At 41.7% G+C, this 17,651-nt stretch overlaps 1 protein-coding gene across 3 annotated transcripts in view; it reads right to left on the bottom strand.

Annotated features, from left to right (window-relative positions):
• Positions 1-17,651, bottom strand: part of snx29 (sorting nexin 29) — a 107,053-nt gene that overhangs the window by 41,034 nt on the left and 48,368 nt on the right. For 2 of the 3 annotated variants that reach the window (XM_041066947.1, XM_041066948.1), the window contains exon 15: positions 9,596-9,702. In XM_041066947.1, coding sequence (XP_040922881.1) covers positions 9,596-9,702 — 107 coding nt within the window. Of the gene's footprint in view, positions 1-299; positions 1,151-9,595; positions 9,703-17,651 lie in introns of those variants that run through there. The other variant, XM_041066950.1, reaches the window with a different exon arrangement.

Here is a 17,651-nt window from a genome sequence, read left to right on the forward strand (position 1 = left end):
AAACAGGAAGTGGTAACACCCTAAAACACCCAGACTGTCCTCAACACACCAACCATTCATCATTCATTTATTTAGCTGCCACAGCTCTTAAATAGGACATTATAAAAGAGGGAATTAATTTTAAGCGTGAAGAAACCCAATTAATTCTCAGTAAGAGGGAGCTAATCAGTTTGTCATTCTCTGGCAGTGCATGTGTGTGTGTGTGCGTCTGCATGTACAGTTTAGTTTGTGCATGCAAGTGCACGTGTCTTGCTTTGAGTGTAAGTGGTGGTCTATATTAAGCACCGGCTGTGTGGCTACGTGCCAGCATTGCCAATTTGTTTAAACGGTCAAGTTGATCTTCTCCCCTGTTCGTAACGCAGGGTCATTAAGATGCACAAGCAGGTTTCAGTGTTCATTCACTCATGCCTGGACCTGACATGAAGTGGGCTTTGCTCAGCTGCATTATCCCGCTCCCTGGCTAACCTTCCGCGACTCAAGGCCACCCAAAGGCTCGCTTCAGGCTTGCATCAGCCAATAAATATCTGCAGGACAAGGGCTAACTAACTGCAGAAAAACCCCTTTCACATAACAAAATAAATGAGGAAAATACCGATCAGTCCAGAACAAAGTGGTTTCCAGAGCTGAAGGGCGCTGTCAGAACGAGTTCAGTTTTAGTTTAATTACACAAATGATTTGAACAACAAAGACAATAAATGCAAAACGATAACTTGACAAACAATGACATAAACTGGATCCAAAGAATGTGGCATACAAACAAAAATTAATGAGCAAGCTAGGGAGATGGTATTAATTCTAACAGGAGTGCAGAGGAGTGCATGACACAATATATGAGTGTTACAGGCCTCAGTATACAGCATGTGTGCCTGCTTTTACTAAGTCTTTTCTCCTGACACACTGACACAACCTGAACAGTTACTTGTTAGCCTTGAAGGTGATGGAGTGGCTTACAATTTCCTTCAAGCCAGAGCAGTTTGAGGTTGAAAAGCTTTCAGTGTGAAACCATAAAAACATCACAATAAACCTGACAGCTCAACAAGCCAGCAAAGTAGAGGCCTGACAGCCTGTTGTTGTCTGCTTTAGGCCACAGTCTATCCGCAGCCTTGAAGCCATGGCTGTGTGACTCAGGCAGGGAGCTCCCAAGGCCATCCTACAATCAAAGATCAGGACAAAAGTGACCAGAATGTGCTGCAATGTGGTGGAAACAATGTGAAAAGAAATGTTACAGGTAAGGAAAGGGACCAAGCTAAAACTATAAAGACAACACACTTCTTTTAATGGTCATTTTGTAGTACAACAAATTAAAGTAAAGATAAAATCTTTACTTGTGTAATTCATGGAGTGTAATTCATGTTTTTTTCAGGGTGAACACATTTTCTCTTGGAATATTTCATTTTCTATGGAACTGATATACGGTTATTTGGTCTATTCACGGTATTAAACATTTAACTTAATGAGAATGCGAAGGCTGAAACTGAACCATGAAAAGGAAAAAATAACTAGGATCTGACCCCGTTTTTTAACACATTCTCTCCCAATGTGATTAATAATGACAAACGTACCATCTACTGTAGGCTCTGCAGAAAACATTACCCTGTATGTTTGTTTTTCTCTATGCAACAAAGACAAATTGGGATCATTTCTTTCATCCAACACTGCAAACAGTGTAATAGTGATAATATGATTAATATGAGGTAAGTGAAAAAGGTACCAACAGAGCAGTGACGCAAATTGTTGTTTGCTATCAGACACTGTGTCCCCTCGTGAATCTGGTTTAGTATCATGTAACTGTCAGCACTGCTGGAGTCATCACAGCTAACTGCCACCCAAGTGATGCTGACCGCACGCTCCCTCACATATACACTCTCTACCACACTCTTCAAGCGCACACACACAATTTCCTCCTTCACACAATGCCTTGTCATCCTCCTCTGCTCGCCTCTCCCATCTCTGCAGAATCTCCTCCTCTCCTCTCCTCTCCCCCGCTGTATGATCTGATCTGATCTAGAACCCCCCCCCACCCACCCACCCAAAAAAAAGAAAGACGGAGAGAGAAAAGGAGAGCAAGAGAAGCGGTGGTATAGCTGACCCAAAACCTAATAACCTTAATTCGAATGGACACACAGGAAGAGTGGGGTGGAGCAAAATGAGGTCAGGAGGAAGGAGCGAGTATCAAACCATGTCAGTGTTCAGACATTTAGTGGCAACATTTACTCGCACAGTAAAGTCTTTTTGCAACCCAAGCACTCAAGCCACTTGGTTTTGACTCCAGGTTTTGAATGACTTTTTGACCTTTTCACTGGTGACTGGTGCATCGCTGCTGCTTCCTATCTGAGCATACATTTGTGTTTATTAGCATCTGTGATGACAGACTGGGAGACATGTATGTATTAGTTCAACAGAAACATTTCTTAAAAAATGAAATGTTCATCAGAATATTTTAACACGTACTGTGATGTTAGATAGAACCTAACGGCAGGCAGTTCATAGTGCTCATACTACAGCTGGGACCATTTCATAGTGGGCAGGACACCACCACTTGAAAGGAAAATTCTTTCATCTTTTTTTATTCATGGCACAAGAGAGACCCAGTCGCAGCACATCAAAGGTTCATTTAAACATCTTTTACTGGGTGAGACCTCAACCAGAATACGGCCAATACTGGGCTACTTAGTAAATCTAAATGCAGCTTGTGTCTCTATCTGTGCCTCTGACTCACTTCAGCACAGCTGCTCCTAAACAGGAAGAGACATGGCTGAGAGACGGGGGGGAAAAAAAAAAAGAGGAAGAAAAAGAGTGTGAGAGAGGACCAATATAGACATCACAAGCTGTGCTGTCCACTCTGAACTGAGGTGGAAAAAAAAAGGATACAAAGAGAGACAGAGAGAGATGAGTTAAGAAGTGTGAGCACATGAGAGAGGCAGATGGACCAATAGAAAAGACAGAAATGGGAGTTTATAGAAAAAGGCTAAATCTGGCCCGCGGTACAGACGCAGCTCTTTGTCACTGCCGCATCACACAGCGAGCTCCATGAGCACTTGGATCACTCACTTTTGGGTTATGTAGTATTATTACTTTGAAACGCTGCAGTGATGACAATGTTAAAGTACAGTCTGTCAGCTTTAATTTTGGGGTGTTTTCATCACAATGCGGATGAAAATTCAGAGAACTAAAACCCTCTCTTAGTGCATGTTCTCCCAGTCTACACATGCCAACAGTATTTGGACAGATTAAGATTAGGTTTACATTCAGAAAGTAGTCACTACCACTATCATGAGCCAAAATTTTAATATACACTGGCGGTACTTTGCCAGTGTGAGTACTGGGGATTAAATGACAGTCGGTAGTTATGGATTATTGTTGCACATGTCAAAGAATTTGTGTTTCCATGATGCTAAAAGACTGCAGTAAGAGCAATACCCCACATTAAAAGAGTTCAGAATATTACAGTATTTCCTCACTGTGTGAAGTGCAGTCCTGGGTGTTTTCAGAGTTCAGGCTAACATTAGCATTACCCTAGGTGGCGTTACATCTGCAAAACCCATCATTTACACCTCATCCCAAAAGCCCTTTCTCTTGATAAATGTGAAATATACAGTTTGAAAATACAAATGAAACAAGCATATGGACTGAGCAGCTAAACATGGGTATATGAGAATGAAATATCGGTGTGATATCAAATGTTAAATGTACTAGAACTAAGCTGTTTCTTTATTTCCACATTTCTACATAGATGATCAGCTGTTGTGGATGCTGATTTTTTGTCTTGGGCATGTAGTCATGAAGGGAAAATTTTAAACTCCTTATTACAAGACATTTAGTAACAAAGTTAGACTTGTTTTTAACAGACTTTCACTCCTGCTGCTGAGCTTCAACAGCAACAGACTGCTGCACGACTCCAGCAGTCATTTGAGCTCAATACTCAAAGTAACAGAGACGAGCTGTTTGACTTTAACATACGTGCACATCTTCAAGCTCCATCGCAGGAACATTAAGTTTTAATACTGGTTTAATGATCGCATTGCACTGTACGTCTTCAATGATTCATCCAAATAGGAATAAAATGCTCACAAATTGTAAATGAAATACTGAAATCATTATTGTATTATGCTTTTGCATCCAAAGGGATGAGAGATCGTGTGTTATCATCCCACGCTGGACACAGACATTCTTACAAAACAACAACAACAAAAAAAAAATCAGTTGTGTAAAAGAAAATGTAATAAGGCCCAGCAAGGCTTTTGTACTCAGAGCATGTGCAAACACTTCAAAGAAGATTCACCTGCATTATTCTGAGAAGAATAGCATGCATTATGCAGTATTCTGCCTTTTCAAGGGTCACATTCACGTGCATTACACAGCAAAGACAACCAGCATTATACAGGCATATTGGTTCTCCCGGTTATTACTGTGTCTTCTCTCTGAACAGAGGAGACTCTGTGTCGGTGGCTTGTAATTGTTGCTCTTGTTCTTGATGTTGTTTATGGTTAATTAATGAGCTTGTGGATCAAAGGGAGAGTCGCTGATCCCACTGGAAGTTTCGACCCATATCTCTTCTCTATTCTCCAAAAGCACTCTCCCTCTACTTATCAATACAACACAGCAGAAATAAAAAAATACACCATGGGAAAACAAAACAACAACAAAAAAAATATGTGCTGTAACTGTAAATGCATAGTCACATGACTCCGAATGTAGTTAGTGTTTGTTTATTGGGTGTGAGTCAGACGTCTGCTGAAGAATTTGGGTTAGGATGATCCAGCCTTTAAGCTGCAGACGAGTTAGTTTACACCACTTGTGTATGATGTAATGAGGCCTCAATATGAAGCATGAACGCCTCTCTTCTAAAACTGAAATAACTAAATAATTGAGGCATGTTCTAATGATTTAAACTTCTAGGTGCCTTCAGTAAGAGACTAGGCAACAACATACTGTATCTGCATGAGTAACAGCTGCTTAGAAACCCATCCTCCAGCTGTTATTACATTCAAGCACCGTAACACATTTTGTCCACAGGCCAAATGGACAAACTAGAAAACAGTATTAATCTGTCCAGTGATTATATCTCTTCAGATAATTCTGTTGGATCTCTACTCTAATTAACTGGCTAACCCTTTAGTGTGCCTGCTGCTACAGTAATCTCATTACTAATGTGTTTAATTTGGTTATTGATTTTGGTTATTTCTTTAAGTAGAAAAATATGTGCACTACATACGAAACAGAGTATTTAGTTTTACAAGTAAAAGTAATTACACTATGTCGAGGTTTGACACACACGTCTCTTGCTGCCAGCTTTTCTATTAATTTCACTCTGGTTTGTAAATCAGCATTCAACTCACTTGTAGGTAAAATTAATTTTGAAGTAATAAGTAAAAAAAAGATTCAAATATACCACCGCCTCACTTGAGAGGTGTCCTTGAACATGTCTTTGACACTGGCCACAAGTGGCTTGAACGATTTCAGAGGAGTCTGAAAATCTGAAGCGCCTGAAGACGGGCAGTCTCTGCTCTTTGTGTGTTTCATCTGAAACCACAACTGAGAAAACCCTCTTTTCTTTTCTACAACTCCCTCCTCCATGATTTTCATCTCACCCCACAGAGGCTGACTCATTTATTTTGGAAATCCATTCTGTGTGTGAGTGTGTGTGCGTGTGTGTGTGCGACACCTGAAAAGCATCAACAATAACAATATGGACAGCACCATCATCGGTGTTCCACGCATTGTTCTATAGCATATGAATAAAAAAAAATAGCACAAAGGTCAATAACGATTTGATAACAAAAGGCCACATCCATGCAGCTATCACCTCTGCTTAAAAAAAACTGAATAAAAACTGAATTAAAAACGAACAGTCGCACGCTGGTGAGTGTGAGCGATTTGCAGGCCGATGGGTGCAGAGAGGCCGTTGTGTGCTGTGTACCTTCACCCTGACACCGACAGCCTGTGAGAACTGATAAGAGGACATGTTACATCACTACCTGCCCACCCTTTCCTTATCGCTCGAGCCTCACAGATCAATGTCATGCAGCTTCGCTGTTTCTCAGAAATCTCTGCGGACATGTTAACTGCATTATGTAATTTGTTTTTATTACTCACACACAACAAAAAGCACCACGCAATAAAGATGAAAATTAAAATGCTTATGTGTCTATCCCCTCGAGTTGTTGCAATTTCACTTTCTTCCCTGTTTGATTTTATCTCTCTCTGAATCCATCTTTCACTCATTTCATCACTTCATTGTCTTTTCTTTCATTTCCGACAGACACCGGTCCACTGGGATGCGCTGAAGTGCTTTCCCACTTTTAAACCCAACCGAGATCAAGTATCCATGCTGATTTGTGTAAGAAATCCCACTCATCCAGACAGCGACAGGGATTGACACACCTGGTGAATGCACGCACGCGTACGTGAACGCACCTCATATCACTTTGTCACTGTCACAGCTGAGAAGTGGAGGAGAGGAGCTAAAGGAGTGAGGGGAGGGAGTAAGAAGCATGAAGAAGCGAGCAAGAAGGCGGCAGAAGAAGATCCAGGAATCATCAAAGGGTAAAAATAAACGCTTCCTCCGCAAGTCACTGCTGTGCAACAGTTCACGTTCTTAGTCAGTTTGGTTAAATAATGGTTAACGGGTGGACGAAAGTAAAGTAAGAGGTTGTTACAAAACAGATGATCAGGAAAATCAGGAGGACAGATCCCTGACATTCAAAGGGCAGACACAATTCAGGTATTATTCACTGCACAGCTATAAAAGCAGCTGTGACATGAGGTTCAGCTGTTTCACAAATCAGAAAGGATGGATACTACACCACTGATACCGTTCTTCATTTATTAGCAAATACAAACACAGAAGCAGCTGAATTAAAACTGCGCTGATTTATATCAACAATGGATCTGCAGTGGGTCTATCATCTGATAGACCCACTACACTGCACACTACCACCTGCCCAGCACCAAACAGCAGGCAGACAAAGTTAGTGACTATCTGGTGAACATAGTGGAGCACTTGGAAGATCAGACCCAGATATTTCCCTCATGTGCCGGCGAAAACCAAAACAGAGCTGGCGTAGAGAGTGAATATTTAACTGGATGTGTAAATTAGCAACTGTTTGCAATAATAATTTTATGCAGTGATTATATGTTGATGTGTTTGCAGCTTGTTCTGCCGCCCACAAGTGGCCAAACTAAATCAGTAAAGTAAGTCTTTTATTCCTCTGCCTCATCAGCATCTAAACTATCATATCTGATTGCTTGAATGGTGCAATCAGCAGTTTCAGCTGAACAGGCAGTGAAGGGCTACATTCAGGGATACGCTTTGCCCTGCACAATGTCCCACAATGTACCACTCATCTGCTGTACCTTTTCACAAAACATCACATGGGTGATGTTTAAAATCCCACCACCACCCCCAAATTCTGAGGCCATCAGCAGTTGAAGGGCCGACAGTGGCCAATAGGAAAATTGTGTCCTGTCACCTTAAGCGATTTCCATTCAAATAACTCATTGTGCTACTTTTCATGGACCCATGCACAGCGCACAGCCTGACAGGACACATGAACAGATGAGGATGCAGCAGGAAAAGAGCATCGAGCCACTTGAGATTTGGCTCAAATATAAACAAAGACAAAGTCAATACAATGCATTAGCATCATTAAATTAAAACTGAAGTAGGTCACAAACACAGGCGTATTTCCCAGGTTAATGAAGGCTGAGCCCTGTCCAATATTTATTTGTGTCTGGGCAGGCCTGTATGTATCCAACAAGGCTCGATGTGACATTTTCAAAAATCAATAACTTGCTCGGTCAGATTTTGTCTCAGTAGCTGAGGCGAGATAGCTGAATCAGGAGTGCTGACAGCTACTCATGTAAACCGCACAATTTCTGAATCCTCACATCAGGACCGAGAGAATGAACACACACAGATGCAGCACTGTACACACACTAAGATACTATTAACTACATAAAAAGCCACACCTCATTTCTCTACATTCCTTTATCTGTCTTCCCCCCGTTTCGTACGAATGTTACAACACTTTTCCACCGTCCCTCTGAATATTATGGCAACTCCTATTAAACCAGATTGGTGGTGAACAATACTGAGAACATCCTGCATCTCTTGTCTGCGGCACGTCTTTCTTCTTCTCTCTTCCCTGTGGCTCTTTGAGCTGTAGAGCCAGCACTAGCCTTGCCGCTGCAGCCACTTTCACATTTCACAATATTTCTGCTAGAAAACTCGTTACATATCAGGGAAAAGGAGAACACCTGTGTTCTGCATGACAGACTTAATTAAACACAGCCATCAAGGCCTGCTTGGCCTGGGTCCAGAGGAGAGCTTGCAGTGAGATTGTGTCCCGCTACCATCCTCCAGGCTCTCTGTGAAAGCCCAATCGAGACTGACAGCCAAGCAAATGAACAAATAAATAAGTAAACACCATTAAAAATGCATCACACATACATGTGCATAAATAAGTGAGAACATAGTTTGGCCAAACACAGGCGGAATTATTTCTTATTAAAGAAATATAAAACCATGGATTAATTATTCATGCAGACGCCCTCCCACACCTCTCTACCCATTAGAATACACAGACATTTGCCTTTATTTTCCTCTGCCAATGTCACTCTCGCTGCGAGTGTTACCTCATTGGTCAATCTGACAGGACACTGGACACAACTCCCACCATCCCTCATGTAGCTGGAAACATTATGTCTGATGTCCAATTATTAGAGAGCCTCACCACGCACTGAAATCAATACATTTGAGAAGAAACTGCTCAGGGAATAGTTCAAATCAATGCAACTGAAAAGTACAAGTCTCTGCTTTATTTAGATAAAGGAGCTTGTGAGAATTTCCCACTCCCTGCAGGGCTCTCACAGGCCAGAAAACTTCACCTTACTGTTCTTTCTTTAACTTTCTTTGTTAACGCACCGATTCAGGTATGACCAAATGCGTTGCCCCAGTCTACATCAATAAGTCATTACCTCATATAAATTAAATTACCATCAACCAACAAGATTATTGGATCCTACACTGTGTTTTTCTTTTTTTTTACATTGTGTGGCAGCAGGTCAGACTTGGACAGAAATCTACTGAACTGCCTTGCTCTTCTTGAGCAAAGAGAAGATCTGAGGTGCTAGCACTGGCAGGGGATAGAAAAAGTGAAGTGCAGATGGAAAATCATGTTTTCTTCAAGCTTTTTTCAGTGAAAAAAAAAACCACTCAAACTTTAGATGGAAGAATCTACTTTTGAAACAAGGAGCAATGTGACTTATGTCACTCTTTCCTGTATTATACTGTAATTATGAAGCAAGAGCTATGCTAAGCTAATTATCTCCTGGCTCCAGTTTCACAATACTGATCTTCTTCTCAAATTCTCAGCAAGAGAGTGAATGATAGTATTCTCCATAATGTTGATCTGTTCCTTTAAGTGCTGTAGATAGTGCTTTTAAAATGTGGTGCATGCAGAACCCTGCAGTTTACAGTGACTTGTTTCCCACCGAGACAAATGAACTTCTGGAACAGAGACCTGTGGCACCTCCTCAGCAGGTATCATGACTAACACACATTTGAAGAACAAAAAAAACAGACGGCTCTCACCTCGATGAGCTTGCGTTCATAGCTGGCAGCCAGCTCTTCGATGTCACCCATGAACTTATTCTGCGGGACGGGGGCCTGGTCTTCGCTTGACCGCAACACTGACAGGGCTGCAGCAGAAAGGGAGAGAGAGAGAGAGAACAACCAATTAAAAACAGTGGGTTTCTGCTAATTATGCACATTATGTCGTCTGAGATGAGCTGTGACACCTGCGGCTGTTTGATGCCTTTGTTTTAGCAGCGAGAGAACAATACACAGGGAGCAGCAGATCTATATAATATACACATTACCAGCCAGGAAAGAGCCATGAATCCCCATTTTATTTAATTAATGTCACACACTGGAGTAGATATGAGTCATGCACCATCGCCAAAAAAAAAAAAACTAAAAGAAAAAACACATAATCAGGCAGGGGAGGCATACAAACACACATCCACAGAAAGGAACACATTAGCACACAAATCCTCTAGTTTCATGTGTGCATACCTGCTTGTACGTACAAAATATAAAACGCTGTAACACACTGACATTTTTCTTTTCCAGAAAACTTCTTTCTGCTCTGTCAAGATGATAAACTCCCCTTCTCTCATCATCGCCTGTTTTACTCTGACTTTCTGTTCAGACAGTTTCTTTGCACTACTGTAGCTCACTAACCAGCTAACATCATCATGGCGAAGCCTAAAGCGCTGCTGCTGAGCCCATAAACATCAACTAATCGGGTTCCCTCTGCAAAAAAAACAAAAAACAAAACAAAACCAACAGAACTTAGAAGCAGAAGCTCTGTGTCGATTTTCAGAGGGGTGGGTGGAAGATGGATTGTTTTTTCACCTCAGCAAAAGCAAATTAACGCGGTTACTTTGCTGCTACTGCACACAGCTAACACCTAGGCAAACTGAGGCTGGGAGGAAGAAGAGACAGGGAGAATGATATGAGCAGAGACAAAGAGAATGAGAGGAGGTAAAGTACAGGGATAGAAATTCAGCTTGTCTAAAGGCTGCTCAGAGCTCAGATAAACTTGCGGTGATGGTTCTTTGGGGAAGAGTTTTAAAAAATATACAGCTGGACTGTGATTAGATAAAGGGTGAACCCCGAGCAAGTGTCTGAATGTCTAGACAGAGTGAGGCAGGTATTGACGAAAGACGCCGGCTCATTGTAGTTCCAAATAGACAGGACCCTGGAGGGAAAAGCTCCTGAGAATCACAGGGAGGTACAGGTACACAAATAAGAGCACTGACATATTGAGGGTACCAGCATGGTACCAAGGTGGTTTAATGGTTTAATGCTTTACTCAGAGGCAACTGGGAAATACTTGTTGAGGGAAAAGTACTGGATCAAATTATAGTGACGAAAAAAAAAAATCATGCTTTTGAACATTTTCAAACCACTTTTCCATCAGTTCATTGGAAATCATCATGGTGGAGGGTGAGAATAATTTTGAGGAGAAAATTATATAGAGTTTTGAAAATGAAGAGAACCATGTTCTCGGTTCTCAGTGTGAATATGTCAATTGTACATCGACTTTGAAATACTCTATGCAACTGTACGAGGAATCCTGGAGATTGAAGCTACGGTTCTCCTGGGAACGCTCAACAGAGAGTTCCTTGGATTTCATGGCAGGTGGAGATGTAGTGTGAATTGTGTATATGCCTTATATGTGTCTTTCTGAACTGAAATGTCCAATCAATTCAGTTTTCCACAGGTGGACTCCAATCAAGTTCACATGAGTTAAAACAAACAGGATGAACCTGAGCATGGTTTGGAGTCACAGCAAAAACTCTGAATCCTTTTGTAAATAACAGATTTCAGTTTTTGATTTTTAATAAATTAGCAGAAATCTTTAAAAACATGTTTTCACTGTCGTTATGGGTTACTGAGAGCAGACTGATGGACAAAAAATGGGAATTTCATCAATTTAAAATGAAATGAAAACACAATAAAATGTGCAAAAAGTGAAGGGGTCTGAATATTTTGTGAAGCCACGGTAAAACAGGAATCACAGTCAGGAACATTCTTAATTAAAAACAAATTTTCAGCACTTCAGTTTTAAATTAACTTTATCATTTCTGGTCTTAAGAGGCGCTCTTCATTTCAAAGAGGTGATGTTCCCTTAACAAACCTGCTTCTCTGACCCTCTGCTGCTGCCTCCTGACTATTTGAGTCATATATCTTTATGAAAACATGTTTAAGGGTGTTGAATTTGCTTATTTGCTCTGAACAACAATTAAAAATAGAGGTCCATAGTGTGCATTGCATTACACTGCACCACTAATAAACCAAAGGGATTCAGTTTATTTTGGTAAAGTGCAAATTATAATAGTTGTCATTTCTATTTAACTAATTACTTAAATTGCTGTTGTTTGTTTTTTGTTTTTCTTTTTGTTAGTTTTTTTTTAAATTAGTTATCACCTCATTGATTCAGTTTGAATGTTTCAGAACTAATTTAGACCTCTAAATGGAAAAAACCCACAGATTCACACACAGATACAGGCCTCAAATCAAAACAACAAAGTTTGGTTATGCTACAACATACAGTTACTGGAATAGCAAGAAGGCTGCACGCACACACAAACAGCCTGCACACAAATATACACAGCTGTATGTACACATGGACTCACACACACACACACACACACACACACACACACACACACACACACACACACACACACACACACACACACACACACACACACACACACACACACACATCCACTGTATACAGAGGCTGACAGAAACGCATTATCATGGCTCCTGCAAAGGCCCCAGCGGCACAGCAATCCCCAAGCTTATCTTTGGCCCACCAATAGCACTGTACTATACACCTCAGTCAGCAGCCTGTACACATACATGAACACACACACTCACACACACTCACTCACACACAAAATGAAAATATAAATACATATACACGTATATTTATACACTGTAAAAATATACTGAACGGTGCCTGTCCACAGTGAGAGACACAGACACACATGAAAATGTGGCAGAAAGATAGCAAACAAACATTTGGAACACACACACACACACAAACAAACACAGAGGATTGCTGATGGTTGCTCTTGCGATACCAATTTGCCTCAGCTCTGAGTTTTTTTTTCCCCCCCTTAAGTTGGATTTCTGTTACCTGTCACATTGATAGGCTCTTAATAATGAAACATACACGGGGTGTGTGGGCGAACGGGGTGTGTGTGGAGGGGGGGGTGGTGCACACAGATGTTCCTGACTCAAGGAAATTGGGCAGACAGCTGGTCTCTAATAACAAAACTAACTGAGCAACACTCCCTAGCAGCTGCATGTGTGTATGTGTGTGTGTGCTATGTAGAAAACCTCACAAATGTTGAACCATGCACTGTATGACACATGCAACTGCTGCAGAGTTGGATCATATTATAAAACTGTTTATTGGAGTGTGTGTGTGTTGTAGCGTGCTGTCCCATTCCCAGAAGTCTGCATCCCAGAAATGGGTTTTCACCTGGGTGTGTGCGTCTGGAGTCGTCTCTCTAATGATCACAGTGTGTGAGATAATGAGCCAGTTTAGTGGAGAAGCGATGACACACACACACACACACACACACACACTGAGGAGAGTTTCCCACAAACTGGACTAAGTGTTCAAACAAGTAGCTTTAGTGGCTCCTGGTAAAGTTTCATGCTTTAAAGTTTTATAATTCATGTTTATTGTTACTGCCCCAAATTCAAAACTGGTCTCAGACTGCTTCATAATGTACAACATACAACCGTTATGTCATGACACACGTCATGTTCCATTATTGAATTTTTTTGTTTTCAGTTTCACGTCGGGCTAAAACCATTTTGAGCATAACACATTATAATCTGTGTTTAATTTCAGTTCAGAACTTCTGATTTAATACGTAAAACAGCATGAGAGTCACATCTGGTTGAGGACTTTTGTCAGAAAATAACAGAGAGTTTTATATTCCCTGTCTTTGATCCTATTCTTATTAAGCTGCTGCACACACCATTTTCTGCATGGGACTTTCTCATGTTGTTCAGCTGAATCCAACAAAGACAGGAGCTTTTCTTTTTGCCGTCAGGACATCAGCCTCATATTTTCTGCAGTGCATCTGTTGTAAGTGGCTGCACACGGAGACTCCCCTGCTGTTCACTGTCCAAGTCCGTACTCAGGTATGATCAAGGCTTTAACTCCTCAGCCATGGGGTCACCCTTCTTCTTCTAATTTTTTGACAAACGGCGAGAGGACCCAGTTACAGACTAGGATGAGACCTTTTGTCAACAAATCGACAGACTATGACTAATTCCCAATGTTTTTTTGTCCTTGGCAGAGAAGACACACTCACACCAACACAGCATTAATGATGTATTGTTCACACGACCGGTCTCTGTCTCTGGATATCCCTTCCAGAGTAAAGAAAAACACACCGTATGGAAGGTATAAATGCACCCAGAACGTAATGTGATCAGAATCCAGTCAGATCAGCCAGACAACTGTCACCATGTAATTAAGGCTTTCCACTGATAACAGATTCAGGTCACTGCTGATTACAAAAGTCTTGTCGTTTCAGAGGCTTCCGTCCTTTCTCTTCTTGACGTTTTTCCTCAGACTCCCAGGAGCACAGAGCTGAGTGAGCAGCGGCAAGACGGCTATCATACATAGATAATGGTCTACTGTACACACACATACATACAGTGGATTCCCCTCAGAACAAGGGAGATCTTAAATTAGAGAAAGACAGAGACAGCAGGTGGAGTGAAAGACGCTTAAAGAGACAGAAAAGCAACAAAACCAAGTCATTACATGTGGTGAATGACCTTATATCAAGCCTTTTGTTGTTTTTAGGAGAGAAGGTGGGAAAATCTTTACTGTTAAACAAATCTTTAATGAGGTAAGTAAGGCTATCAATAAAGGTCTTCAGTGTCTAGTATGGCACTTTTATTTGTGCCCAGTAATCATGACGTTAAATGTCACTGGAATTTTCCATTCACTGCATTTTCCATGTTGTTGTTGTTTTCCCTTGCAGATTAAAATTATTCTAATTCTGAACCTCAGAGCAGATGGACATCACAGCTCGTTCCCGAACAAACTGCTGTCTGAAGCAAAGTCTTCCTCATTTATCTGGCCCGGGGCGTCGAGGGCAAGCTGCTGAAAAGTGCCTACTGTCTGCAGGTCAAGAGATCAAGAGAAAGATTCACAGCAGAACGGGGATGGCACAGGATGAAACATGGACGAGCTGCGACATTTCCTCTCCCTTGTGACCTGCTGTTGCTACCAGCTGGAAGGACGGGTTAGAGACGAGAGGAGTCGGCTTAATTCAGTTTGACCATATAAGCATTTCCATTAGCAGCGGGTTCATATTCAACCTACTCTGTATCACGCACAAGAAATGCAGAAGGGCAAGAAAACAGAAATTTCACTTAAGACTTCTGTGAAATCGAGAAAAGCCTGAAATATCCTCTCCAGAGCAGAAGCTTTGACGGGGTTGATAATAACGTCGGTGCCAGTTGTGGAGAAAGCGGGGCAGAGGCTGACACACTTGACTAATGCTGCTCCGTCCATTAGCAGTAAGCAGACGTGGCCCTGCATCGGCGACCCCGAGCAAACAGCAGGCTGCAGAACAAACACGCGTCCACCCTGCTCCAGCCGAGCCCGAGCGAGCCCGCTAAATAAAACATGCGCTGGGCTCCCACCACAATGGGACTAATGCGCAATCAAGTGAAGCGCTCCTTGTAATGCCGTAACAGCACAAAACCCACGGCACTCACACCACTGTGAAATTGGGGCTCTTGTGAATCTCGTCTTCCATATCTTATCTCCTTATGAAATCACTCCATCCCTCGCAGCTCCTGCTTCCCATCCTTTGTTCTTTTTGTTTTTGTGCCCTTTACTTTCTTTCATCTCCTTTCACTTAAAAACATGCCCCTTTTTTGTTGTTTTTCAGTTCTCTATGAAGTATTGATTTAGTTTTTTTTCTTGTCTGTGTTGCATTTTTCTTCCAATCTCCTCACACTCATTCATCCTTTCTCTTCATACTTATTTTACCTTTGAAATCTTCCTCACTCCTCACTCCTTATGCATTCATCCTCCTCCTCATTGTCAATCTCTCATCTCTCCTTTAATTTCTTTTTCCCCTTTATCAATCATCCATTGCCATTCAATTTCACTTGGCAGCTCACTGTGCTGTGGTGTCAGAGCAGTCCCGTACCACTAATCATGCATGTTGTGAAGGCCAGCCACTTTCCACCATGCATATCAATGAGAACATGCATAAAAACATTTTTCACACATACACACACATCAACACGCTCAGTCATGTATGCATGACTTCAGAGGACATTACATTGACTTACATTCCGTTCCTGGAGACTTACTCAAACCTTACCCATAACTACTACTGAAAACAAAGGATCTACGTTACGGGGGACTTGCTTTTTGTCCCCATAATGTGAGTGTATAAACAGATGTAGGTCCTCACAACATGAGTAAATTCTGGACCACAAAGGCGAGCGTCACACACACAGACAGACGTCAAAGCAAACTGAGGTTCAAGGTTCGTCTGTTTTTCATTATAAAACTACACAATCAAAAATCAAGAGAAAGAAGAAAAAAATGTTTTTGTGCCTTGCCACGCTAACAATGCGTGTAACCATAACCATGCATTCCTCATACACACACACACACACACACACACACACACACACACACACACACACACACACACACACACACACACACACACACACACAAGTTGAGTTAATAACGCAGTCAGACCATACATTGTTGATGGGCTGGCTAGGGAGCAGACAGGCGGCTGGCAGAGTTAATTAACGAGTGCTAATCAAAAGCAATCTTCTTTCATTTTCTAATCGTTCATAGTTCATTTCTCCCGTTCGCCTCCTTCAGATAACACAAGCCTTTGTGTATCACTCCATGCATGTGTATGGAGAGGACAAGGGTGGGGTGGGGTGGAGGGGGGTCAGGCCAGCTTGCTCCTGTTACGTGGGACAAACGGCACAAGATTCTCAGTCACACACACACGAGGCAGAAACTGTGGAAATCGCTATTCTCCTCACTTTGATGGCTCCAATCAGGGCAGCTCAATGCTGACCCGGCTCCCTCAGAGGCCTGCTGATCGTGAGGGAAGAACCACCAGCATGCCGATCACACACGTGTATACACAAATACACACCATGCACACGTCCCTGAAGCATCCTTGAGTTGTCTGATGTGGCGTGAAAGGAGCCGCCCCAATTATGATGGGAAAAGATGAGTAAAGCGAGAGAGCAGTGTCTTGTAGTTTGAATTAAGTAAAGGGATTTGACTTGAACAAAGGAGACCAAGGAATGTGAATAAATGACACGGGCTCGATCTGAGAGCATCTGATTGTCTTCTGAACAAGCTATCAAACAAATTCAATTTACATGATTTGCATTATCACGTGAAACTACAACACCCTGCTCCACGCCAATGTTTTCACTGCCTTATCAGCTCATATTCACAGCAGAAAGAGCTCTGTATGTATAAAAATGTACCTACAGACGTACAACACACACTCACACACTCAAACCTATCATTTCAAAACCATCTGGCTGTTTGTGTGCATGCTCTACTTTCATTTCAAGAGTTCTCTTTGGGCTTCTGTTTTTTTGCTCTGTTCTTGGAAGTGTCCAGAATAGCTCCAATCAGAGCAAACCACTATCATCTAGCATCTCTCACGACCAAACTACAGCCAGTGTGCAGCCCGGAATCACACAAAAGGTGGAAAGTGGTTGAAAGCACTTTTTCCTCTGCCCCAGAATATCCTTTCTCACACCTCACACCAGGTTAAATTATGTCCCAAACCTTTGAATAGAAATCTGAAAACAATTTCCTGGAAATTTAACGGCGCAAAATATCCTGATTTCACCTGATTGTGCCTTGTGATTGTGCACTGACCAGCTGCCTTAACACAATGTCTTGTTAGAGTCAAAGATTGTTTTCAGCTTAACACTTCATTATTAGACAAACATCATAAAATCATACATAGGCAGATGGTAAGGAATATTAATGAACAAACATTTCCTATTAAACAGTCATTCA

The sequence above is a fragment of the Toxotes jaculatrix genome, chromosome 21 (genome assembly GCF_017976425.1).
Source record: "Toxotes jaculatrix isolate fToxJac2 chromosome 21, fToxJac2.pri, whole genome shotgun sequence".
Classification (NCBI taxonomy): Eukaryota; Metazoa; Chordata; class Actinopteri; family Toxotidae; genus Toxotes; species Toxotes jaculatrix.